The 23,924-nt window shown below is 63.0% G+C and overlaps 2 protein-coding genes across 8 annotated transcripts in view; one reads left to right on the top strand and one right to left on the bottom strand.

Moving 5' to 3' along the window:
* The first annotated feature begins 1,846 nt into the window (after positions 1–1,846).
* TNFAIP8L1 (TNF alpha induced protein 8 like 1) lies at positions 1,847–16,674 on the top strand. 6 transcript variants are annotated; one of them, XM_058282048.2, is made up of 4 exons: positions 1,847–1,937; positions 2,220–2,361; positions 2,813–3,064; positions 13,242–16,674. In XM_058282048.2, the coding sequence occupies exon 4, from the start codon at positions 13,247–13,249 to the stop codon at positions 13,805–13,807; it is 561 nt and encodes a 186-aa protein (XP_058138031.1). In that variant the 5' UTR covers positions 1,847–1,937; positions 2,220–2,361; positions 2,813–3,064; positions 13,242–13,246; the 3' UTR covers positions 13,808–16,674. The 6 variants fall into 6 exon arrangements, with proteins under 6 accessions (XP_058138031.1, XP_071066104.1, XP_071066105.1 ...); XM_058282045.2 differs by having other exon boundaries at positions 1,871–1,937; positions 2,149–2,361; XM_023590439.3 differs by having other exon boundaries at positions 1,871–1,937; positions 2,146–2,361.
* Positions 15,634–23,924, bottom strand: part of MYDGF (myeloid derived growth factor) — a 23,434-nt gene continuing 15,143 nt past the window's right edge. Inside the window, exons 3-6 of one of the 2 annotated variants that reach the window (XM_058282049.2) lie at positions 21,593–21,654; positions 18,985–19,066; positions 16,890–16,962; positions 15,634–16,069 (exon numbers count right to left, since the gene is read on the bottom strand). In XM_058282049.2, the coding sequence (XP_058138032.1) occupies positions 15,990–16,069; positions 16,890–16,962; positions 18,985–19,066; positions 21,593–21,654 (297 nt within the window). In that variant the 3' untranslated portion in view covers positions 15,634–15,989. Of the gene's footprint in view, positions 16,070–16,484; positions 16,647–16,889; positions 16,963–18,984; positions 19,067–21,592; positions 21,655–23,924 lie in introns of those variants that run through there. The other variant, XM_058282050.1, reaches the window with a different exon arrangement.

The raw sequence follows: 23,924 nt of genomic DNA, 5'->3' as shown, positions 1-23,924 counted from the left end.
ACCCTGAGACTGAGCCTCCTACCCTGAGACTGAGCCTTGATCTTCCCTGAGCTCTGACCCTGGGCTGAGCCCTCATCCTGGCTGAGCCCTCTACCCTGGGATTTAGCCTTTATCACTGCTGAAACCCAGACCGGAGGCTGAGCCTTGATCCTGTTGGAGCCCCTTACCCTGAGGCCGAGACTTGATCCTGGCTGAGCCTGGCTCAAAAGAGCCCTCATTGCCCGTCAAGTCCCCACCCTGACTGAGTCCTAGCCCCAACTGAATCTCAACCCTGGGCTGAACCCCAGCTCCCTGCTGAGCCCCATCTTGGCTGAGCCTGCGACCCTGGCCAAGCCCTAGTCTCCCCCCTTCTCCCCTCCCCGCCCGCAGCTGAGACCCCACAGCTCCCAGCCTCAGCTTTCCCATCTGCTCGTGGAAAGGCGGAGCCTTATGGGGTGTGTGTCTCTGGTGTGTGACGCACTAAGCACATTCTGCTCTGTCGCGGCGACCCCCGCTAGCGGCACTGATCCCAAGGAAGGTGACCCAGGGGTATACATTCATAGTTCTCCACTGGGGACATCTGGCTGCAGCTGCAAAAATCTTTGGTTGTCACAACTGGTGGGTGCTACTGGCACCTAGTGGGTGGAGGCCGGGGGTGCTATGCTGCTCACCACCCCGCAGTGTGGCAGTCTGAAGACAATTACCGCCCCCGGAAGCTGAGGTGCTGAAGGTGGGAGGCCCCCCTGAAAGGGAGAGCAAGGGAGGCGGTTATGCGTTGAGGTGGTGGGAGAGGAGAGTGCCCTGCGGCGGTGGGGGTATTGCCACTTCAGCCTGTGTGACCTCAGGCAAGTTAATCCCTTCTCTGGGTCTTGGTTTCCTCATCCAATACAGTAATAAGGGGGCATTGCGTTTATGTTGGCCTCTCCTGGGTCCCCACTGCCACTGGAAGGCTGGACACAAGCTGGTTTGCCCTGAGGACAAACCGGAGGACGTGGCCTGGACAGCCACGTGGCTCGGGCCTCCCCCAGGACCCAGCTGCCACTGGGACCCAAGGCTGGGACTCGGGGGAGGAAATGAGCAGCAGAGGAAGCCAGGGCCTCTCGCGGGCCGTTCCCAGCACTCGCAGCTGCATCCTCCGCGGCCCCGGCTGCACCCCCCAATTCCTCCCCCAGCGGCCGGGAGGCTCCTGCGTGTCCTGTCCGCTGGCTCGTTCCCACGGAACCCGTCTCCGGGACCCGGGGGTCCTATGGTGGTCTCCGGGACCCGTCTCCCGCACCCCAAAGGTCGATCTCCATACACCCCAAAGGGCCCCAGGGAAAGATTCAGCCCGTTCGGGGCAGCAGGAACGTGCGTTTTTAAGGGGCTCCCGGGGGAGTCGGCAGAGTTGCCCGGGGCCGCACTCTGAGAAACATGTTTCTGCCCAGATTCCTATGTACCCCCTCGAGTGGGTAAACTGAGTCCCAGGGGGAGTCTCGCGGCGGGTTTGCCTTTTTTTGCTGCCCTTTCTGCTCCTTTCTCTCCCCTTCTCCGGCCTCCCTCCGCCACGGCTCTTCCTTCCTCCCCCTTCCCAGACCGGCGCCCCCCAGGCCCGCCCTGCCCCGCATCCGGCCCCCTCCGCGATTCCGGGGGAATCCCCAGCCTGGCCCCGCCCCCTCGGGCCGCGCCTTGCTCCCCCACCCCCACCCCCGGCGAGGTGACCCGGTCCCATTGGCTCCTTCGTACGACGCCCGCGCTGCCATTGGCTGGCCCTGCGCCCTCGGCCCGCCTCCAGGCTGGGCGCCTCTTCCCTCCCTCCGTGGGGGCGTGGCCAGCCGAGGGGCGTGGCGAAGGGAGGGGCGGGGCCCGGTGCCCCGCCCCGCCCCCGGCCCCCGCGGCCACACAAAGGCCGTGAGCGCTGCGAGGTGGCCGGACCGAGCGCCCCGACGTGGCTGGAACGACGGACGGGTCCCGGAGGGCAGGTAAGCGGGGCGGGTTCCGGGGCGCCCCCCATCTCGGCGCCTCCCAGCTACTCCCTCACGCGCCCCCCTCGGTCTTATCTCCTGCCTCAGTTTCCCTCTCGCGCGCCGTTTCCCATTTCCGCTCTGTCCCTCTCTTGCTACGTGGGCTGGGGGACCCAGACTGGGCCTGAGTCGTCCCCCACCGCCTGGCGCTCTGTTTTGGAACCAGCAGTCGCCCGCCCGCTTGGGGATTCTGGAAGATTCTGGCCCTTTAACCGAGCACCAGATTTCGGGGCCTTCCAGGTGGCGGAAGCTCTGACGGTGGCTTCTGGCTGCCCCAGGAACCTGGGAGAGCCGGGGCACCCCCGCTGGCGGGCTGCAAGCGCCCAGGCCCCAGGCCTCGCCTCAGTTTTGCCAGCTGTGAGCTGGGGCCACCCACGCCCAGGTAATTGGCAGGTGACCTGCCTCCTGGCCTCTCCTGTGGCGTCTAACCGGGGCCATTTCCCGGGAGGGGAAACTGAGGCCCAGAAAGGGGCCGGTAGTTGGCCAGCGAAGTGGGAACAGTGGCCCAGCGCTGCCGCCGGCTCCCCCTCCTCCTGCCCCATCCGCTCATCCTGGGAGTGTTGGGGGGCTGCCAGGAGAGGGGACAGCCCCAGCTGGAAACAAGCCTCCCCAGAGGTCACTTCCTGAGCACGCCGAGCCCAGCTGTGGGGGGGAGCAAACGCCCTGGGGCGGCCCAGCCGGGTTCAGTGGTTCAATCCCCGGAGCCTCCATTTCCTCGTCTGTAAAATGGGGATGGAGGAGCTCCCTGGTGGGGGAGGGAGGCGAGAAGGAAGGGCCTGGCCTGTCTGCTCCCAAACTGCCTCAGGCCCTTTGCACGCACTGTCACTCCCCAGTCCCTGCCCAGGACCGGCCCGCGGGCACCAACTTTAAAACACGACAACCTGCTTTGGTGGGCCGGGCCACCGGGGAGCTGCGCCACCCGGAGCTGCCCAGTCGCCGGCCGGGACCTGGCGGCTGGGCGGGGCGGAGGAGGGACCGCGGCCGCCGTCCCCATGGAAATGGGGAACAAAGGGCGGCCGCCAGGCGGGCACCTGGACTGCGCTTCTCCTGCCAGAGGCTGGGGCGGCCCGGGACGTCGGCGGTGGGTGAGCGTCCCTGGAGGAGGTCGAGGGGGGGCCTTGAACTCTGCTCAGATGTGGGAACTGGGGGGGCGGTCCCCGAGAGCACAAGTGGGGGGGCAGGTTTCTGCTTCACCCTTCCACTGTGCAGTCTTGGGGGGGGGGTCAGGCGACCCCAGAGGCTCGGTCCCCTCCCCTGAGGCAGGGGCAGGTGACGGGGGGTGGTCCCACTCGAGGGGGGCCAAGGGAGGGTTTCCAGGGACTTGTCTGTCCTTTAGGGCCCCTTGGGGCCCAAACTCCAGCCGTTGCCATGGGAACAGCCCCAAAGAGTGGCAGATGCTAAGTAGTGACTCACCCTTGACCTGGTGGAGCCTCAGGTGTCCCCGAGGGGAGGTCCAGGACAGAGAGGGGTGCGTCTTGGTCCAGTCACACAGCATCTCCCGCCACGAGCCCCCCCATCGCGAATCCCGCCCGCCAGAGCTTTAGTGGAGGCCACTGGGGCAGGGCTCCTGGCCTCTTCCAAGCCTCAGTTTCCCCATCTGTCCGACCTGGGAAGAGGGCTGCGATAACTGGGGGGAGGGGGGTATTTTTAGTCTCTATGTTCTCGGGAGGGAGCCAAGAAGGGGGTTACGGCAAATGTGGGCTCTCGCAGCTTCTTAAAAGACCGCCTTGGGCCCTCCCCTTTGGGGGGGTTCTGGGCCGGGGGAGGGGGACTCGAACCCTAGATTAGCAACGGGCAAGAAAGAGAAATTCCCCCGGGTTAAGGATGACGCTCCAATCCCTTGTCATTGTTGTTTGCCTCCTGACTCAGTTTCCCCCTCTGTCATAATCACGGCCCAGCAGGTCCATTAAGAGCACTCGGCCATGAGGGCCTGGAGGTAAAATGCCTGGTAGGTGGTGAGCGCTCCCTGCAGAGGTCACCATAATACATGGTATTGGGATTTCGGGGAGGATGGTGGTGCGTGGCGACCATCTAATCTCCCTCCCCTCCCCTGGCCAAGACGGGCAGGTCCAGAAGAGTATGCCTTGCCCTGCTGCTGACCTTGGTGCTCTCCGCCTCGCTCTGAGCCTCAGTTTCCCCGATGGAACAGAGAGGTGTTTGGACAAGATCCCATGACTGTGCCCCTCGGGTGCCGGGAGGTCGTTTAGTCATTCAACAAACAGGAGCTGAGGACTCCTTTGAACCAAGCCTGGACCTGGCGGTGACTACGTCTAACCCAGTGCCTGGTCTCATGAGGCTCACGAGGGGAGGGCAGGGCAGGGACAGGGCAGGGCGAGCGGGGTCTGGTGGGCTGCGGGTAGGATGCGGGAGTTTCACCCGGGGGAAGTGGGAGCCATGGAAGGCTGTGGGCAGAGGAGGGACAGGGCCCTGCCTCGGGTGCTCCCGGGCGCCCTCTGCCTGCTGCAGGGAGGACAGAGTGTGGGGAGGATGAGGGTGGGAACTGAGGAAGCAGGGGGTGGGGGCGGCCGGTCCAGCGGGCGATGACAGGGCCGCGCCGGGGTGGGCCCGTCCGTGGAGTGGGGCAGGTGGGTGAAGTTGGGGGTTCATTCAGGGGCTGCCGTCCTCCGTCCTCCCAGGGACCCGCCACCCTCGTTTGCTGTTACAGATCTTTGGCTCCCGGAGCCTGCCTCGGGCCACCGCAGCGGGGGCTGGGGACCGTGAGCTGGAGTGACGCCCATCAATTATTGACGCCCTTTGTGTGGGGCATGAAGAATTCATGGGGCGGGGGCGGGGGCGCCCCTGGCTCACCCGGGAGCCGCCCGCTGTCGCTGTCGTGGCAGGAATTCTGCGAGGCGATTGTCGAAAGGCGGCCGTGATTAGAAATGACAGGAGGTCACCGTTCCGTTACATTCATTACTATTTAAAACAAAGGCCTGGGATCCCCAGAAAGGAAGAAGGTAGGGGTACCTGCTGCGACACGGATGAACCTTGAAAACGCAGGGACAGCTGCCAGGCACCGCTTCCAAGGTCCCACTTATACGAAAGGGCTGGAATCGGCAAAGCTGTGAAGACAGGAAGTAGCCTGCTGGCTGTTGGGGGCTGGGGGAGGACAGGGGCTGGGGGGGACAGTGACAGCTAATGTTGCTTTTTTGGGATGATGAAAATATTCTAAAATTGTGGTGTTGGTGGCACAGTTCTGGGACTAAACAACAAACCACCGAATTGTACACTTTAAAAGGATGATTTTTAAGGTATTTGAGCAATTCTAGGTCAAGAAAGCATTATTAAAAAAATATCAAAGGTGATAAATACCAAAAAAAACCCACCTAACTTTCTAATTATTTTACTACATTTTACTACTATCTATGCTATTTTGGACTTTGAGAGCCAGGCATGCTCTGTCGTAGCTGCTCAACTCCGTCATTACAGCTGAAGGCAGCCACCGACAGTATGTAAACAAACGGGCCTGGCTATGTGCCGATAAAACTTTATTTGCAAAAAACAAGCCGTGGGCCGGAGTTTGCCAGTGCCTGATATAACTTGAGAGAGTGAGGACGACAATGTCAATCATGCAAACTGGGCTTAAAGGGGTGCCATTCCATAGTCGTTATATTGTGAACGGCACCCACAAAATGAGGAAATGCTTTTCCAGTATCTGCAGACTGGAGGGAGTTGACGCACGCCACTGACGAAGGAGTGAAGTTCGCGTCAGTCTTGTTAGCGTCAAGGAAATCATCAACGAACGTTCGTATCGAAACTGCGGTCATTTGTCGATTGCAGTTACAGGGCACTTCAGGTGCAAGTTTGACAAATATTGCTGGAACCATTTTGGAAGGATCAGTTAGCTATATGGGATTTATAATAAAGGACAGGGGTTTTTGGTAAATTGTGTGGTACACGTTCTTCATGCCAGTGAAACCTGGGATCAACTAATGTAAATTCATATACGCTTACGGCTGATCCGGAAAGCTGGCAGAGGGACAGCAGGGACCCTGGGCCGTGGGATTCTCTGCCCTCTACGGTCGCCACAGTCCCCATCCCGGTCTCTGGAACCAGGAACTTTGGAGTTCAAGGGCCACCCCAGGTCTGCTCTGATTCAGGAAGACTGCGGACAAGTTGCTGTGTGATCTGCGCAGGCTGAGTTGGGGGCCCGTGGGAGCGATCCCCCCACGCCGTGACCTGGGACCACGGGGCCTGGGCAGCTTTGCAGCATCCTCAGCAGGAGCGTTCGCGGTGCCTTGCTTTGCAGCCGGTGGCCGAGGAGTCCTTTGGCATCATTTTCCAGGCGTTGCCCGGGTGCCTGGACGTGCACTGCAGACCCTGCCGGGACCCAGCAGGCCAGCTCCTGCCTTTAAGGCCCTGCACGTCTGATGTGGGAAAGTGTGATGTGGTGTATTAGTCTGCCAAAGGGGTGCTGATGCAAAATACCAGAAATGGGTTGGTTTTTATAAAGGGTATTTGGGGTAGGAGCTCACAGATACCAGGCCATAAAGCATAGTTACTTCCCTCCCCAAAGTCTATTTCCACGTGTTGGAGCAAGATGGCTGCCGGCGTCTGTGAGGGCTCAGGCTTCCTGGGCTTCTCCCTTCCAGGGTCTTGCTTCTCTCTGGGTTCAAGGTTCCTTTCTTCCCAGGGCTTGCTTCTCTCTGGGCTCAGGGTCTCTCCCTTCCTGGGGCTGGCTTCTCTTTCCTCTGTGAGCTGACTTCCCGGGGCTCCAGCTTAAGGCTTCAGCATCAAACTCCAACGTCAAAACTCCAACATCCAAACCCTCCCCTCCGTCCTTGGCCGTGCCTTTCATCTGTGAGTCCCCACCCACCAAGGTTGCCCTACTGGCACAGGAGGTTTACGTAATTACTTAATCAAATAAACCTCTGAATCCAATATAATCTCATACGCCCAGAGGAAAAGAGCAGTTTACAAACATAACCCAATATTTCTTTCTGGAATTAATAATATCCAACTGCTACATGTGGGAAGCACGTGTGATGTGGGAAAGTCTGGTGTGGGAAACACATCATAACTCAAAAGGCCAATAAAAGCAATCCCAGAGGACAAACGGGAGTGAGATGCAGGGAACTGGGAGTAACTGATGTCCGACTCCAGGGAGAGCCTCTCCCAGCTCAGGATCTTTATGCCAAAGGCAGTCCCCAGGGCCGGGGACACAGCAAGGACGAAACCGGAGGTGGACAGCACGCCGGGCTTTGCGGGACAGCGAGGAAGTGCGGGCGGCTGGAGGGGGAGGCGTCGGGGCCGCGGCCCAGGGGTGCCTGGGCTTGGACTGCCTGTGGACCCCGCGGGGCTGGAGGCGGCGCAGTCTGCCGGGGCCAGGGCGCTGCCGGCCGTGCGCCGTCCACTCCTCGGGCGGCCCAGCTCTGGGCCTTTGCGCCCTGCCCTGCCTGGCGCGGGTTCTGCACGCTCCCGTGTCGCCGGCAGCCCTGCAGGTCGAGGCCAGTGCTGGTGGCCCTTCGCCGGGCCTGGGGACGACGGAGTTTGGAGTCCAGAAGCCGGAGCGGGGCTGGCAGGGGGCAAAGGTTTGAGGGGTGAACGGGAGCCCAAGAGTTCCCAGAAACGACGCAGGGGGGTGGCGGGGCGGGCATGCCCGGAGCCAGGGAGCCGGTGCCCTCTTACTGCTGGGGAAGCCGTGCCCGCGGTTCCGGGTTCCGGTGGGGAGAACTTAGGGGGCTCCCTGGGCCTCCACCGACGGAGCTGCGAGGGGGTCCTCCGGGGCCTGCCTTGGTTTCACCTCCCCCCTGCCGGGATGCCAGCAGCCCCCCGGTCTTTGGGACAGGGTCGTGGCGCCCCAAGCCCACCCCATCGGTGGGGGTTATGTCCTCAGTCCCCCCCACCACCCACAAGGACCTGCACGGCCCTCCTCCGTCGCCCCCTGCCCCCACCGCCTCCCTCCCTCCCCTCGTTCCCGTCCCACCCGCCTCTCCTCCCCTCTGTTCCTCCAACGTGCGGGCCCCGTCCTGCCCCAGGACCTTTGCGCGGCTGCTTCCTCCCCTCGAGTTGGGCCTTGCCAGTCGAGTCCCAGCTCCAGGGTGACGACCTCGGCCGCCTTTGTCTGGCTCCCACGTTCCCCTGTCCCCAGGGCCCTTTTCTCCCCCTGAAACTGTCCTGTGTATTTCTATGTCACCTGGTTTCTCGCACCTCCTCCTTCCAGCGAAGACGACACGTGCCCTAGGGCCCCGCCAGCCCCCACGCCGTCCAGACGCTCCTGTGGGGGGAAACCCACGCGTCCTGTTCTCCAGGGAAAGCCTGTGGGATGGGGCTTGCGCACGCTTTTAACGTCTGCTGAAGGTCCCCGGCGGCGACGCGGGTAATCCGAGGGGAGACGGAGGCCCGCTCTGCGGGCAACTGAACGGGTGCTCGTCCAGGGGCGCAGCGCGGGGCGGCCTCGCCCGGGCCGGGCCTGAGCGCTGAGGAGGAAAGTCCTGTCTCATCAACGGGGGTCGAGCCCCGGCCTCGGGCCCAGCCCGTGCGAGCGGTTCGCAGGCCCCAGCCTGCGGGTCCTTCCCATTTCCTGTTTATGCTACGGCCGCGGCCGGATCCTGATTTTCAGTTTGGTAAAAAATGTAGGTTAACCTTTAAAAAATGAGGTCTAAAAAATACGGAGTAAGGGGCGAGAGGGGACGGTACAGGAATACGTCTTGAGAAAACTGCTGAATGAAGAAATAACTGTGCAAGAAGCGCCAGAAGTGGCAGCTCTGTACGGCAGGGGAAGGGAGGGGGCCTGAGAGTGAGGGAGTTTCTTGTTTATTATATTCTTATTGAAATAATGAAAATGCTCTAATGATATAGAAGTGATGCATGCACAACGGTGTGATTATACCAGATACCACTGACTGTGCCCTTTGGAGGAATTGCGTGCTTCGTTAATATGTACCCACAGAATTGACGTGCTTAAAATAGATATATTTATAGATACAGTAAGGGTCACAGAGCTTAAGGGTTCACCTTGATTAAATACACACACAAATACATATACGTAACTTGATTATACACACACACGTATATATACATATATATACGTTATTTTGAGATAGGATTCCCGCTCCATAAAATTCTTCCTTTTCGGTTGTACAATTCAGTGGCTTTTAGTGTGGTCACAGGTTGTGCAGCCATCACTGCTCCCTACTTCCAGACCATTTTCTTTTTTTTTTTTAAAGATTTATTTTTTTAAACTTATTTCTCTCCCTTTCCCTGACCCCCCTCCCAGTTGTCTGCTCTGTGTCCATCCACTGTGTGTTCTTCTGAGTCCACTTGGATTCTTGTCAGCGGCACGGGAATCTGTGTTTCTTTTTGTTGCGTCATCTTGCTGCGGCAGCTCTCCGTGTGTGCGGCGCCATTCCTGGGCAGGCTGCTCCCTCCTTCGCGCTGGGCGGCTCTCCTTACGGGGCGCACTCCTTGCGCGTGGGGCTCCCCTACGCGGGGGACACCCCTGCATGGCAGGACACTCCTTGTGCGCATCAGCACTGCGCATGGGCCAGCTCCACACGGGTCAAGAAGGCCCGGGGTTTGAACCGCGGACCTCCCGTGTGGTGGGCGCATGTTCTATCCATTGAGCCAAATGCGCTCCGCCCAGACCATTTTCATCGCCCCACGTTAGAGGTCTCGCCCCATTCCCCGTGACTTCTGTCTGTGTGCATCTGCCGATTCTGGACATTTCCTGTCCCTGGAATCAGACGGTATTTGTCCTTTTGCGCCCGGCTGCTTTGACTCGTGTTTTCCAGCTCATCCCCGTGGTAGCGTGATCACAGCTTCACTCCTTCTGTGGCTGGATGACGTGCCGTTGTCTGGCTGGACCCCATCCTGCTTCTCCATTCTTCTAGTCACGACATCCAGACTGTTGGGGATCACGTGGCTGCGGCTATCTGTGTCTACGTTTCTGTGTGGACGTGCGTTTTCATTTTCTTCTGGGTAGACCCCCGGGAGCAGAATTGCTGGGTCATGGCCTGAGTCTCCGGCTTATCTTTTGAGGAGCTGCCAGACTGTTTTCCAAAGAGGCTGCCCGGTGGGACCCTGCCGGCCCCTTTTGTGGGGGTCTGTCCGTTTGCTCTGAGCCGTCTCCGTCGGGATGACGTGGTTTCAGGGTGGTTTGGATTTGCGCTTCCCTGGTGGCCGGTGATGTTGAGTTTCCTCTCCTGTGCTTATCTGTCACGTGTGGATCTTGCTTGGAGGACTGTTGTACATTTTTTAGGACGATATCTTTCATCTACCACAAAATTCCCCCTTGCGGGGAGTGGATGTAGCTCAGTGGTTGAGCACTTGCTTCCCATGTGCAAGGTCCCGGGTTTAAACTCTGGTACCTCCAGAAAAAACCCAACCCCCCCCCACAAGTCATTTTCAGGATATTCACAGACTTGTGCGGCCATCTGGCTCGATGACATTTTTTTATTTTTTAGGAGGTACTGGGGATTGAACCCGGGACCTCCTACATGGGAAGCAGGTGCTCAACTCCTGAGCTACGCCTGTTCCTCTCGATGCCCTTTCCCATATGGATAGACCCACATCGAGAGACAGAACACGGAACATTCCAGACCTACACCCGAAGGCTTTGTGCTTTACTCCTTCCTCCCCAACTCTCCTCAGATTCTGACATTTATCACCAAACCTGTTGGTTTGATTTTAAATCGGAGTTAGGTGATATTGTCTGTGAATTCCATTTTGGGGGAGGGGGTGGCTCCCCAAAGATTTTGTCATAAGGGGGCATGGGGTCTAGGGGGCCGGGAGCCCTGGGAGGGGGGAGTCGAGGCCCCTTTTGATCCCGGCTGTGTACCTGGTGTCTGGTATACAGTTGGCGCTCCATAAATGCTCATCATGCAATAGGATAGGTGCTCAGGCCAAGTCGCTAAGGCGTTAGGGGCTTTTGGGGGGGTGTGGGGGCAGGGACCCCGAGGGCCAGCCCCACGGAGCCCCTGGCCCCCCGCATTCCCCGGGGCAGGGCCCTGGCCGAGGCCCCGAGGCCCCTGGAGAGCGGGAGGCAGGAAGGAAGCGGGCGTTGGTTTTGGTCCCTGCGGCAGCTCCGGGCAGAACAATGGGTCAGCGGGGCGGGCCGGCCCCGGGTGTGGGCAGGTCTGGGGGGGCCACCGCTGCAGCCCGGCCCGTCCATTTTCCAGGCCCTTCCTGAAGCTGGAAAACGAGGCCCCTCGTGCTGGAGGGTAGAGGCCCAGAGAGGGCTGGAGCCCTGCCTGGGGTCACCCAGCAGCCGAGATGGGTGGAGAGTCTGGGCTTGGGCGGCCCTCGGGGGTCCAGGGCCCTGGGTCTTGTCCCTGGGCGCAGGCAGAGGCCGCCTCCTCTCCGAGCTTCAGTTTGTGCTTCCGTACCCCCCTGCCTCGTACTTCAGGAGCGCCTCTTGATGTCCTTTCCCTCAGGCGTGTCCCCAGGCACTGGGAACACACAGGACAAGCCAGGTGCAGCCCCCTCCCAGCCCCGGGAGGAGGAGAGATGGCGCAGGGAAGCAAGGTGGGAGTGGAGGGGGCACCCAGGAGGGCTTCCTGGAGGAGGTGGCGATGATGCTGCGAGTGGAAGGAGTTTGCTGGATGAGTTACGGAGGGAGCAGAGGTCCAGGTGGAGGAATGGAGAAAGACGGAATGTTCTGGAAAAGCGGGTGGGGCAGAGGAGGCAGGAGGGAGCCTGGGGCGGGGCGAGCTTCTCTTTCCTCCTCCGAACGCTTCAGGTTGGCGTGTGCGGGGACAGCCGAGGTGGGAGATTCCAGCCGGCCGCTGCCCGCGTGTTGCCCGGGGAAGGCTCATGGGTGGGGGGCTGGCGGGCAGCCACAGGCTTCTGCCCCCGGACCAAGTGGGTTCTGAGCTTCCTTGCTTTTCAGATGGGGAAATCGAGGCACGTGGCCGTGACGCAGCTCACCCAGAGCGAGCCCTAAATATCAGGGCCGGTTTGGTCATGGCAGGGCCGGAGGTAGACTTGGGGGGACTCACAGGCGTGAGGTGGGGAAGGCAGGGAATCAGTACTTTCTAGGGGTAGAAAGTTTGGGGGACAGAAGCATGGGGGACGGGCGGCCTGGGGGTCACCGTATTGCTGTGTGGCCTTGGGGAAGCGACTTGGCCTCTCTGAGCCCGAGCTCTCTGGGCCACGGCGCGCTCAGGCAGCTGCACCCCCTTTCCTGGCTGCATGGAACCAGGCCTGGTAACGGGGCAGAGGGCGGGGGACGGGGAGGGCCGAGCCGGCGGCCCCTGGGCCTGCCCTGACCTCCCAGGGCAGGCGAGAGGGCGGCTGAGGGCCTGGGGCTCGGCTGGGAGCTCGCACAAAGCCGGCTTTGTGGGGATGGACGGGGGCAGCCGGGCGCCCACCGGCATTCCTGCCCAGCCCGGGTGGGCGTGGACTCGGCCGGGCACCGAGGCCGTGGGTGTGGGCTGGCGCCTGGTCCCGGGACCCCCTTCCCAGGGTTCCCTCCACCTCCCCGCCTTCGCCGGGCGGACACTGCTGGAGCCGCTGAGGACGGAGCCGACAAGGAATCAGGGCCCAGCACTGCCTGCGGCCTGGGGTGAGGCCGACGTGGTCTGGGGGTGCAGGGCAGGGATGGGGGATGCCCAGGGTGCTGGGGGAGCGGGACCTCACGGGATAGCCTGAGGAGTTCAGGAGTGGCTTCCTGGAGAGGGTGCTGGCAGGCTGGGCTGAGGGATGAATCTGTGTGGGGAAGGGATTTGGAGGCTAGGGCACTGGGGGATGTATAGGAGTTCACTAGGAGGCTCAGAGGCTAGGGCACTGGGGGATGTATAGGAGTCTGCTAGGGAAGAGGCAGGGCTCAGAGGCCAGGGCACTGGGGGATATATAGGAGGCCTCCAGAGAAGAGGCAGGGGCCTGGCCGTTTAAAAGAGGGGGAGGCCCCAGAGCTGGGGAAACCTGGGAGAGCGCAGTGCTGGGTGAAGAGAGGTGCGAGGACTGAGGGAAGGGACAGGTCTCAGCGGGTGGTGCTTGGTCCCCGCTCCCCTGGAGAGCTGCCCCTGCCCCACTGCCCTTCCCTGGGCGGAGGCCGTCACAGCTGTCTCAAGGCAAGGGACAGCCACCTCCCTGGGACCCGCTTGGGGTGGGGAACGGCCTCGGGGCGCCCCCGTCCTCTCCTCCGGGGCTTCGCAGCCGCGCTCCACACGGGGCGCAGCTCCCTCTGCGGGGAGCCCTGGGTGCCTGCCCCCCGAGCCTGGGCGCCCCGGGGCCCCCGCTTCCCGGCCCCCGGCCCCCTGCCGCGCTCCCCCCCCTGCGCGGCCCGCAGGGGCGCTGTGCTGAGGCCCCTCCCGCCCGCAGGCGCGATGGACGCGTTCAGCGCCAAGGCGCTGGTGCTGCAGGCCCAGAAGAAGCTGCTGAGCAAGGTGGCGTGCAAGGCGCTGGCCGGCGCCCTCATCGACGACGCGAGCAGCGCCGTGCTGGACGAGCTCTACCGCGCCACCAAGGAGTTCACGCGCAGCCGCCGCGAGGCGCGCCAGGTGGTCAAGGACCTGGTCAAGGTGCTGCTCAAGCTGGGCCTCCTGCTGCGCGCCGGGCAGCTGGGCGCCGACGAGCTGGCGGGGCTGCGGCGCCTGCGCCGCAGGGCGCGCGGCCTGGCCATGACGGTGGTCAGCTTCCAGCAGGTGGCCTTCACCTTCGACCGGCGCGTGCTGGCCGGCGCGCTGCTCGAGTGCCGCGACCTGCTGCAGCAGGCGGCCGGGCCGCACCTGACGCCCAAGTCGCACGGCCGCATCCGCCACGTCTTCGAGCGCTGGGCCGACGGCGACTTCCTGGCCGCGCTCTACGGCCCCGCCGAGCCCTACCGCTCGCACCTGCGCGCCATCTGCGAGGGCGTCGGGCGCCTGCTGGACGAGGGCCGCCTCTGAGCCTCCGCCCCGCGCCCCCCCTTTCGCCCCTGCACCCCGCTGGATGCGGTCCGAGAGCTGGTGCCGGCGCCCCCGCCTCCGGAGCGCCTCTCCCCTCTCCAGCGAGGACACGTGACCCGAGAGGGCGCGGCGCGGGTGGCCGCCAGGGTGCGGGGCTGCTGGTGTGGCCCCCCGAAATGGCCAGAGACTTACGGCCTGACTCACGGGCCTGAAACGGGGGTGCGTTGTAAAAATTGCCATCCTGCGTTTGGAAGACAGGCGACATGGGCTGCTTTAAGGCAGGTTCTGGGGAGTCAGGGTGCTGGCTCGTGTTTGGGGGCACCCGGCTGTGGGTCCTCACGATTTGCCACGAGCGGTGTGGGGTTTTTCATCATTTTTTTAGGAGGCACCGGGGATGGAACCCGGGACCCTGCAGTGGGAAGTGGGTGCTCAGCCACTGAGCTCCCCCTGCCTCCTGAGCTTGGGGTTTCAGTGGCTACGAAACTGCTCGCCGGCAGGGTTGGGAGGGCTCCCGGGCACCTGCGGGGAGGGAGGGAGGGAAAATGGTGTTCGTTTTGCAGAATTGGGTTTGTCGGGGGCAAAGGCTGCACGCGGGAGGCAGGGAGGCCCTCAGATGAGCAGGTGGGTTGGCAGGGCCCCACAGGGCATTTGAGGTCATTGAAATTTGTGGCTGACATTTTGAAAGGAGAAAACTTCACCTACACATCTAGGTTCGGAGCTTAAAGCTCACCGGCTCAGGCCACCTGCGCCTGTGCTGCCCCTGGCGACAGCCAGGGGAAGCTGAGTGGGGGCAGCCTCTTGCTCTGCTTTGCCACAGTCCCCACCTCTCCCTCTTGCCTCTACCTGGTCTGTTGCTGGCTGGATATAACCCCTGTTTCGAGGCAGCCTTTCTGTGGTCGGGTTCCTGCTTCCCTGAAAAGGTCAAAGGAAACCTGAGAGCTGGCTGTCCCTACCTCCATCCCCACCCTTCAAGGGCACACGTATCCTCGTCAGTCGGGAGACAGATGTTCAAATTCAACGACGAACGTGCACTCTGATTACCCCAGGAGGCCCCAGATGAAATCCCGCGTGCCGGGCTGCGCTGCCTGAAAATGTCAGTGTGCGGAATTGTTTGTCCTTGTCCCCTGCCGGGCTGTTCGATCCATCTTGACTCTTGGGATAAATTTTGAGATTGAATTAAAAAAACAAACAAAAAAAGCCATAGACCTCTTTTAAGCAGGGGGTGGCTTCTCGGTGGCCACAAGACGACGCGGCTGAGGCCCGGCGCCCTGTGCCCACCTGCCTGGCGGCCTTGCCCCCGGGCGGCAGTGGGGCCGCTGGGATTCGGAGCTGACCGCCTAGCACTCTCGTCTCCGTGGCAGAGTTCTAGCGGCTTCTTTGGTGCAGATGGCCCCTCTGGACCCCTGGAGCCCCGGGCCTGCTCCTCCTTTTTGGGAGCGGGGTCGCACTTCCCAGTTGGGCGAGTTCAAGGTCAGGGAGTCCTCAGCGCATGGACAGATGCCCAGGAAGGGGCGTGTGGCTGCCTCTGCCCTGGGCGTGGCCAGGGGCGCCCGTGGTGACCCGCGTGTGGTCTCCCTGCTGGGCCTTCATTTTATTATTTTTAGGAGGCACTGGAGATTGAACCTGGGGCCTTGGACATGTGAGGCCGGTGCTCAACCGCCGAACCACCCCTGCTCCGTCAGGCTTGCAGGAGCAAGTCCAAGACCCCACCTGGAACCCACGGCTCCGGGGCCCGTGGGGCCACCGTACCCTGCGGGAGGGGAAGCGCCGGGACCGAGGCCCCCAGGAGGGCAGGGGGAGGACGCCGGAGAGCTGGTCCCTGGACGGGCTTTTGATCCTGCCTCGTTTATTTAAATAGAAAAGAACATTTGGTTTTCTTCCCAGTCAAAAAGGCGACCCCGAGGCTGGTTGTAAGAAAACAGTCCTGGGGGCGGGGGGCCTGGGGGTCGCAGCGAAGCAGGACCTGGGGGCGGGGAGGGGCTCGGGTCGCGGTGCCCTTTCCAGAAGGAGGCGAGCGGGGGGGTCCCGCCCCGGGGAGGGCCAGGGTGGGGGCCCGGCAGACCCCCGGGCTCCTGGCCCCTCCGAACGGGTGAGCAGGGACCCCCCCCCCACCCCCACGGGCCCGCCGGGACCGCGGGCTCCTTCGGTGGCGGCGATGAGACGCTGCGCGGACGGCTCCCGCTCACAGCTCGCTGTGCGCCGCCGCGGCCACCATCACCACCTTGGACAGCTCGGCCTTAAAGCTCCCGGGCCTGTGGGCCACTGCGAGAGAGGACACGCGGCGCGGCGTCAGGCTCCGGCTGGGGACCCCCGGCCCTGCTCCAGCGGGTCAGGGACGCCCCCGCCCCAGCCCTCCCGCTGCGCCCTGCGGTCCCCCGGGCCCCGCCCTCTCCCCAGAACCCCTCCCCGGCTCCTCCCAGCACCTGCCCGTGTGGCTCGGGGGACCCGGCGGGCGCCCCTCCCAGCCGGCTCCGTCCCCTTCCCCGACCTCCACGCCCGCCGCCTGGAGCTTCTGGCTGCAAGCATGGAAAGCTCGGCCCCAGAGAAAAGGGCCGTGGAGCCTCCCTACAGAAGCCGGGCTGCCGGGACGGGCTCTTGGGGTTTCTTTTTTTAGGAGGTACCGGAGATCGAACCCAGGACCTCGTACGTGGGAAGCAGGCACTCAGCCATGGAGCCACACCCCCTCCCCAGGATGGGCAAAGTGTGTCCCGCAGCCTGTTTTTTGTACAGTTGGGGAGCTGAGCATGGATTCCATGTGTGGTTAAAAAAAAAGAAAAAATCGAAACAAAAATAGTACTTTGCAACAGATGAAAACGGTAGGAGCGTCACGTTGCAGTGTCTGCAAATAAAGTTTTATTGGCACCCGGCCACTCGCTCACGGGTGATCTCTGGCTGTGACGGAGACCGCGTGGTTTCCCTCGGGTCCTCTAGAGGCGGTGTGCCGGGCCTGGTGTGAAGCCTGGGGCGGCCCCGACAGCCCCTTGCCCACCGGCCCGAACCCCCGAGGGGCCGCGCTCCCGTCCCGCTCGGTCACTGCTGGGCTCGTGGACGGGCCCCGCCCCCTCGGCCCACCTTTACGTACCTGCGGTTTTGGTCACTTCAAACTCCTCGCTGTTGAGGGGAACGTCGCTTTCTCTCTCGAACGCGGCTTTTGACTGGAAGGGAACAGGCGGCACCTTTACCGCGGCCGTTCTGGCCGGGAAGTGGAGCGCAGGCCGCCGGGGGTGAAGCAGGTGACGGCCGTGCCCCTCGCTCGGGAGGCGAGGGCTGCTCTCCTAAGCGCACGAAGAATCTGACGGAAGTGGCCCGTAACCTACTTAAGAGGTTGTCGCTGGCTTAAAACATCATGACTACCTGACAAATCTAAGGGAGAAAGGTGTTTTAATACCTTTTTTTCCCTTTCTGTGAATAGTCTATGAAGATGCTACCAGCGCCAAATGTCGTTTTTTATAAACCTGGATTATGTCACTTTCGCATCCGCCAGGAGAAAAGGTTGTTAAAATAAAGAAGGGGGAAGCGGATGTGGCTTAAGCATTGAGCTCCTGCCTACCACACAGGAGGTCCCAGGTTCAGTTCCTGGTGCCTCCTAAAGATGATTTAGACAGTGAGCTGACATGATGGGCAAGTGCGGCGAGCTGATGCAACAAGGTGGTGCAACGAGACAAAAGAAGGAAAACATAATGAGACACAACAAAGCAGGGAAGCGGAGGTGGCTCAAGCGATTAGGCGCCTCCCTCCCACATTAGAGATCCTGGTGCCTCCAAAAGAAACGAGGAAGACGAATAGACAAGGCAAGTGCAAACAATGAGGTGGGGAGAGAAAAAGAAATCTTAAAAAAAAAGAGAAGGGGCTCCAGAGTAATTGTACAATGGGGCGATGGTCAGTGTGATGTGTCTGCTGGACCAGGAGGCTACCGTCTGGTCACCCAGGTGGGCCTGATTTAATCGGCTGAAAGACCTTCGGGCAGAGCTGAGGGCTCCTGGAGGAAGACGGCAGCTTCGGCCTGCGCCCGAGCGTCCCGACCTGCCCTGCGGGGGCCTGGGCTCACCGGCCCCTGCCGTCCTGCCCAACTGGCTTCTCTGGTCGAGTCCCGGCAGGGCCACGTGGTTTCCCAGCAGAGCAGCGGGCTCCGAGGCTGCAGGTCGGAGGCGCCCGTGGCCGAGGGGCTCCGGAGCCGCCTGCCCGCTCCCCCCCCCCGCCCGCCCTGCTCGAGCCCCAGGGCGCGTTTCCTGGCTCCTGTCCCACTGGGTCGCCGTGGTGTCGGCCAGGACCCTCTGTGGGCTCTTAACAGCCTGTCGGCGGCTGTGGGGTTTGCACAGCCCCCCCAGTGTCGGCCACCCTGACTCAGCCGGCCTCCAAGTCCCCGCTGGCCTGTGCCATCTGTTCCTGCCGGGAACAGACACGCCCCGTCTGGTTAAGTTCAAGACGGCGCAGCCCTAGAGAGCTCTCGGATCCGGGGCTGCTCGGGCGCCGGTGGGGTGGGGGCTGCCGCACAGTGACCCCAGGGCGCCTGCGTGGAGACCCAGGCCGAGGTTGAAACCCTCTGCCCTGAACCAGCAGCTCCGCGTCACCCTCGTCACCATCAGCCGCTGAGCACGCGGCCCCTGCCGGACACCACCCCCCGCGCTCTGTGTGGCCTCGTCCTGTGGGCCGGATGAGGAAACTGAGGCACAGAGGGGCGGGCTGGGGCTGCGCTGCGGATGCCGGCAGCTCGTGAACTGCTCCATGCCTCCGTCTCCCACACCCCCATCCTGCTGCTCTCCGCTGCTCTGTGCCCGAAATCCCGGCCTGAGCGTCCCAGGCTGGAAACCTGCACCGCCCCCCCCCAAGGTGGCGAGCCCCGGGACACGAGACGCCGCCAGCCTGCCCTCCCGGCACCGGCGTCCCGGGTGCCAGCGGGCGGGGAGCCCACGTCACGAGGTCTAACGGAACAGACGCAGGCACGGGCTGGGTGTAAAGGCCCCTTCGGGCTCAGGACAGGCCTGGGGACTCCAGGACACTTCCAGTGGACGAGGGTCGCTCTGGGCTCTGCCCCTGGACCCCGGGGGGTTTGGGGAACGGTGTCCTGCATCTCCCCAGGTGGCGGAACGTCAGGGCACGCCCTCCTCCCCGGCGGGCGAGGGACAGCGTCTGGCCCCCGCAGCCCCCTCACTGGCCCCGCCCCGGCCGGTACTCACGTAGGCCATGCCGTACTCGATCTCGGCGCCCCGCACCTCCGCCTTGAACTGGGTGAAGTACAGGTACGACTTGCCCTGAGGTCTGCGGGAAGGGGCAGGCGGAAGGTCAGCGCGGGGCCCGGCGGGCGAGGGGCGGGCGAGGGGCAGGCGAAGGGTCAGCATGGGGGCCCGGCGGGTGAGGGGCGGGCGGAGGGTCAGCGCGGGGCCCGGCGGGCGAGGGGCGGGCGAGGGGCGGGCGAGGGGCGGGCGAGGGGCAGGCGGAGGTTCAGCAAGGGGGCCCGGCGGGCGAGGGGCGGGCGAGGACCAGGCCCCTCCGCTCGAGGTGGAGACCGTTCCTGGGGTCCCGCCTCGGGGCCCTCTCCCTGCTGCCCACGCCCCCCCTGCTCCGGGTGGGGCCCTCGTGTCCACGCACGGACACTTTCTACTGGGGGCCCGCCACGAGGGGGCGCTGCGGTGGGGGCTGGGACCGCCCGGGGAGAAGGGGAGGGGGCGGCGGCCCTGGGCAGCGGGCCAGCTCCTGCAGGGGTCCCCAGGAGGGGCAGGCGGGACCTGCTAGGAGTGGGGTGGAGGGAGGTGGGCAGATGGAAGGTGCCGGAAGGAGCCAGCAAGGCGATCACGCCTGGGGCTGGAGAGGCCCCCGCCGCTGGGTGAGCAGGCTGTGAGGCAGGCGGCTGGGGCAGGGAGGCCCGCGTGGGGGTGGAAGGAGGCGGCCGCCCGGAGAGCAGCCGAGCAGGACACAGTGGGCGGGCCTGTGGGGGGTGGAGGGGCTGCGCCAAGCCCCCCAAAATCAGCCTGAGCTGGACACATGGGCGGCCCCGACCTGGAGCCTCCCTGGCTCTGGCCACTGCCTGTCGCGCTCTGAGGACGAGGAAGGCCGGCTCCAGGGGTCCTCTCGCAATGGGGGGGGGCTCTTTACCCTGGCTCTGCCTGCCCTCACGGGGGTCCGTCCCCCAGAGCGGTGAGGGCTCCCCTGAAACTCCCAGGTGAGCACCCATAACTGTGCCATGCCAAGCAGGAGGCTGCGGGCGGCCCCCCGGGGTTTTACTTTGCTTTTGTTTTTAGGGGGTACTGGGCCTTGAACCGGGACCCCGTGCAGGGGAGCAGGCGCTCAGCCGCGAGCCACGCCCACGAGGGCTCCTGGGGCGCCCAGGGCCTGGGGCCTTCGCTGCTCACTGTCCCTGGCGGTGGCCCTGGCCCCTAGGACAGCCCTGGCCGCACAATGGCCGCGCCAGGAACACGAGGTCCTGGGGGCGTGGGTCCCCCCGAGGCCGGCCACTTGGGTCGAGCTGAGCTCGAAGGGGCAGGGGGGCGTGCCTGGGGAACGTGCAGGGAGAGGGGGCGGCTGGGGAGCCCTGGAGGGGGCCCGTCCACACCAGGCCACGTGTGGGCTTCAGAGGGGCCGTGGCCTCTGGGCTCAGGGTGGACGCCGTGGGGGGGTGTTGGGGTGTCCTGGGGGGAGAGAACGTTCTGGAGAGAACTGCCTGAAGGACAGCAGGTTTGGAGGCGACTCTCGGTGGGAATGCTGGGGTGCGGCCAGGCCCCTCCAAGGCCATGTTCTCGCCAGACCCGCTCTCCCCGGGCACGGCCTTGTCGGAGGCCCTGGCCCCCACCCCTGGGCCAGCAGCCCCCACCTCCCTGGCCTCTCCCGCTCACGACCGTCCTCTGCCCCTGGGGCCCTCCCCTCCGGGTGCTCCGAGCTGGGTCCCCAGCCCGCCACTGCCCAGGGGCCCGCGCTGGGCTCGATCGGGGTCACGTCTCGGGCCCCGCCCTGCCCCGGCCGCCATCCATCGCCCACCGGGGCCCGCGGCCTCGCTTCTGAGCACCCGGGCCCCGCGGCCGCCTCCCCATTGCTCCCCCTCCCGCCCCCACGCGCTGGCCCGCGGCCCCCTGGAGGACCGGCACTGTGAGGCCTGGGTTCTCCTCACGCGGCCGCGTGGACGGGCCCTCAAGACTGGAGGCTGACGGGGGACGGCCGGGCGCCAGGAGACGGACACAGTGCGGGCCAGTTTCTACGAAACGCCCGGAAGAGGCCAGCCCACAGAGGTGGAGAGCGGATCCGTGGGTGCCGGGGGCTGTGTGGACAGGGGACAGCGGGGGGCTGCTGATGGGCACGGGGCTTCAGGGGTGACGAGAAGGTGCCCGATTGAGTGGTGACGGCTGTACAGCTAGAATGTACTAGAACATGCTAAACTGTTTACGTTCAAAGAGTGAATTTTATGATATGTGGATTTCATCTGAATGGAAAGAAAGTCTCTGGAAAGGCCCTTTGCCAACTCGGAGCTGCCCCTGGGGGGGCCCAAGCTGGCTGGGGACTTCGAGCCCCTCCGGCCTGCCTGCCGCCCCCTCCCGCTGGGTGGCCTGGCCGCCTTGGCGTCTCCTTCCTTATAGCTGGCCTCCCGGCTTCCTTTTGGCCTCGGCGTCAGCGAGCGTCCTTGGGGAGTCCTCCCCAGTCGCCCCAGCACAGGACGGGGCCGCCCCGCTGCCCGTGCGCCCCTCCGGGGGGGGCAGGCCGGGGTCCGACCTGCCAGTCCCTGCCCCGCTCCCCCCATGCCCGCCCCAGGGCCGGCAAAGGTGATGGCGGCTGTCCCCCGCCGCGGCCCCCGCTTACCGCCAGATGGTGCAGGTGAAGTGCTGGTGGTCCTCGCTGGTGCCCAGGCTCATCTGCCACTTCTGGGGAGAGGGGAGACGCACGGGCTCAGGCCCGGGACCCCGGAGCCGCAAGCCTGCCCTGTCCCCTCCAGGCTGCCCCGCTCTGCTCGGGGGGCCCCGTGTGCCAAGCCGAGCCCCCCACCCCGCTGCCCGCGTGGAGGCCCGGCACACCCCTCGTGGCGGCCTGCGGTTTGGTGTCAGGAGGTCACCCCTAAAAGTCGCCCCCATGGGCTCCCGCAAATGGGGACGTGCAGATGACTCTTAAATAGAGGAGGAGAGGGACGTGGCTCAATGGAGAGGGCGTCCGCCCACCACACAGGAGGTCCAGGGTTCAAGCCAGGCCTCCTGGCCCGTGTGCAGCTGGCCCACGCGCAGTGCTGATGCCCGCAAGGAGTGCCCTGCCACGCAGGGGTGTCCCCGCGTAGGGGAGCCCCACGCGCAACGAGTGCGCCCCACAAGGAGAGCCGCCCTGCGTGAAAAAAGCACAGCCTGCCCAGGAGTGGCGCCGCACACACGGAGAGCTGACGCAGCAAGATGACGCAACAAAGAGAGACACGGATTCCCGGTGCCGCTGACAAGGATATAAGCAGACACAGAAGAACACACAGCGAATGGACACAGAGAGCAGACAACTGGGGGGGTGTGGGCAGGGAAGGGGAGAGAAATGTAAACAAACAAACAAACAGAGAAGATGCCCGGCTCCGCTTACATAAAAAAGCAGCTTTTGCAGGCTGAGCTGCAGCAGGAGGGTCACGACCGGCAGCCCCGCAGGGCCAGGTGGAGGGGCGGCCTCCCCAGGGCTGGGGGGTGAGAGAGCCTGGCCTGAGGCCGGGGCAGGGGACAGGCTGGAGGGCCACGCGAGGGACCTGTGGGCTGGCCTGGGAGGCCTCCCGACCGTGGCACCGTCGGTCTCCGGGCTGTGATGCCAACTGCAGTTTTGCAAGACGTTAGTGTTGGGGGAGCAGGATAAAGGGCAGGCGAGCCAGGACCATAAAACTTCTAGAAGAAAACGTAGGGGGACAGCTTCAAGACCTTGTGGCAGGTGGTGGTTTCTTGGACCTTATGCCCAAAACATGAGCACCAAAGGGAGAAACAGAGAAATGGGGCCTCCTCAAAACTGTAAACACTTCTGCGCCTCCCAGGACTTTGTCCAAAGAGTGAGAAGGCAGCCGACTCAATGGGAGAAAAGAATTGGAAATCACGTGTCAGATAAGGGTTTAGTTTCCGTGATATATAAAGAGAAGCTACAACTCAACAATAAAAAGACAAATGACCCGATTAAAAAATGGTCAAAAGACTTCAACAGACATTTGTCAAAAAAAAAAGAAATGCAAGTGGCGAAAAAAACACCTGAAAAAATGCTGAATATGACTAACGATTAGGGAAATGCAAATCAAAGCTACAATGAGGTATCATTTCACACCCATCAGAATGGGCACTATTAAAAAGACAGAACTACAAGTGTTGGAGAGGATGTGGAGAGAGGGGAATGCTTATTCTCTGTTGGTGGAAGGCAGAATGGTACAGCCACCGTGGAGGACTGCTGGGCAGTTCCTAAAGTTGAACACAGACTTGCCACGTGACCCTGCAGCACCACTACTGGGTACATGCCCAGAAAAAGTGAGGGCAGTGACACAGACAGACCTCTGCACACCCATGTTCACAGCGGCGTTATTCTCGATTGCCAAAAGATGGAAATAGCCTGGTGTCCACAGCCGATGAGTAGATAAACTGGTCTGCTGACACAATGGGATATTATGCAGCTGTAAGACATGAAGTCGTGAAGCATCTGATGACACGGATGACCCTGGAGGACATTATCTTAAATTAAGCAAAGCAAACCAGACACAAAAGGACAACTACTGTATGATGACACTGTTAGCTAAATACACTGTGGGAAGCGGATGTGGCTCCACCAACTGGGCTTCCGCCGACTGCACGGGAGGACCCGTGACCGCAGGGCCTCCTGGTGAAGGCGCGCTGACCTGCGCAGCGAGGCTCGGCAAGCGACGCAGCACGGTGACCACACAACAGAAAAAAGGAGACGAAGGGGAGAGTCGAGGCGTGACACAGTGGAGACCAGGAACTAAGGAGGCACAAGCGACAGGGGCCCTCTCTCCACACAGGAGGCCCCGGACCGAATCCTGGTGAAGCCTAGAGGAGAAGAGGAGAAGAGAAGACCAAAAAAAAAAGTGAGAAAGAAACACACAGAAGCTCTCACAGCAAATGGACACAGACAGCAAAACAGTGAGGCTGGTGGAGGAGGGGGTGAAAAAATTTCTAAAAACATA

This window comes from Dasypus novemcinctus, chromosome 19, assembly GCF_030445035.2.
Source record: "Dasypus novemcinctus isolate mDasNov1 chromosome 19, mDasNov1.1.hap2, whole genome shotgun sequence".
In the NCBI taxonomy this organism is placed as follows: domain Eukaryota; kingdom Metazoa; phylum Chordata; class Mammalia; order Cingulata; family Dasypodidae; genus Dasypus; species Dasypus novemcinctus.
This window is presented reverse-complemented; position numbering and strand designations above follow the sequence as displayed.

Bases quoted from the DNA above. Each gene is read 5' to 3' on its own strand.
- TNFAIP8L1 (XM_071210003.1), top strand. From the start codon at position 12,111: ATGGAACCAGGCCTGGTAACGGGGCAGAGGGCGGGGGACGGGGAGGGC. The intron at 12,484-13,241 runs GTGAGGCCGACG...TCCCGCCCGCAG, and splicing joins AGCACTGCCTGCGGCCTGGG to GCGCGATGGACGCGTTCAGC.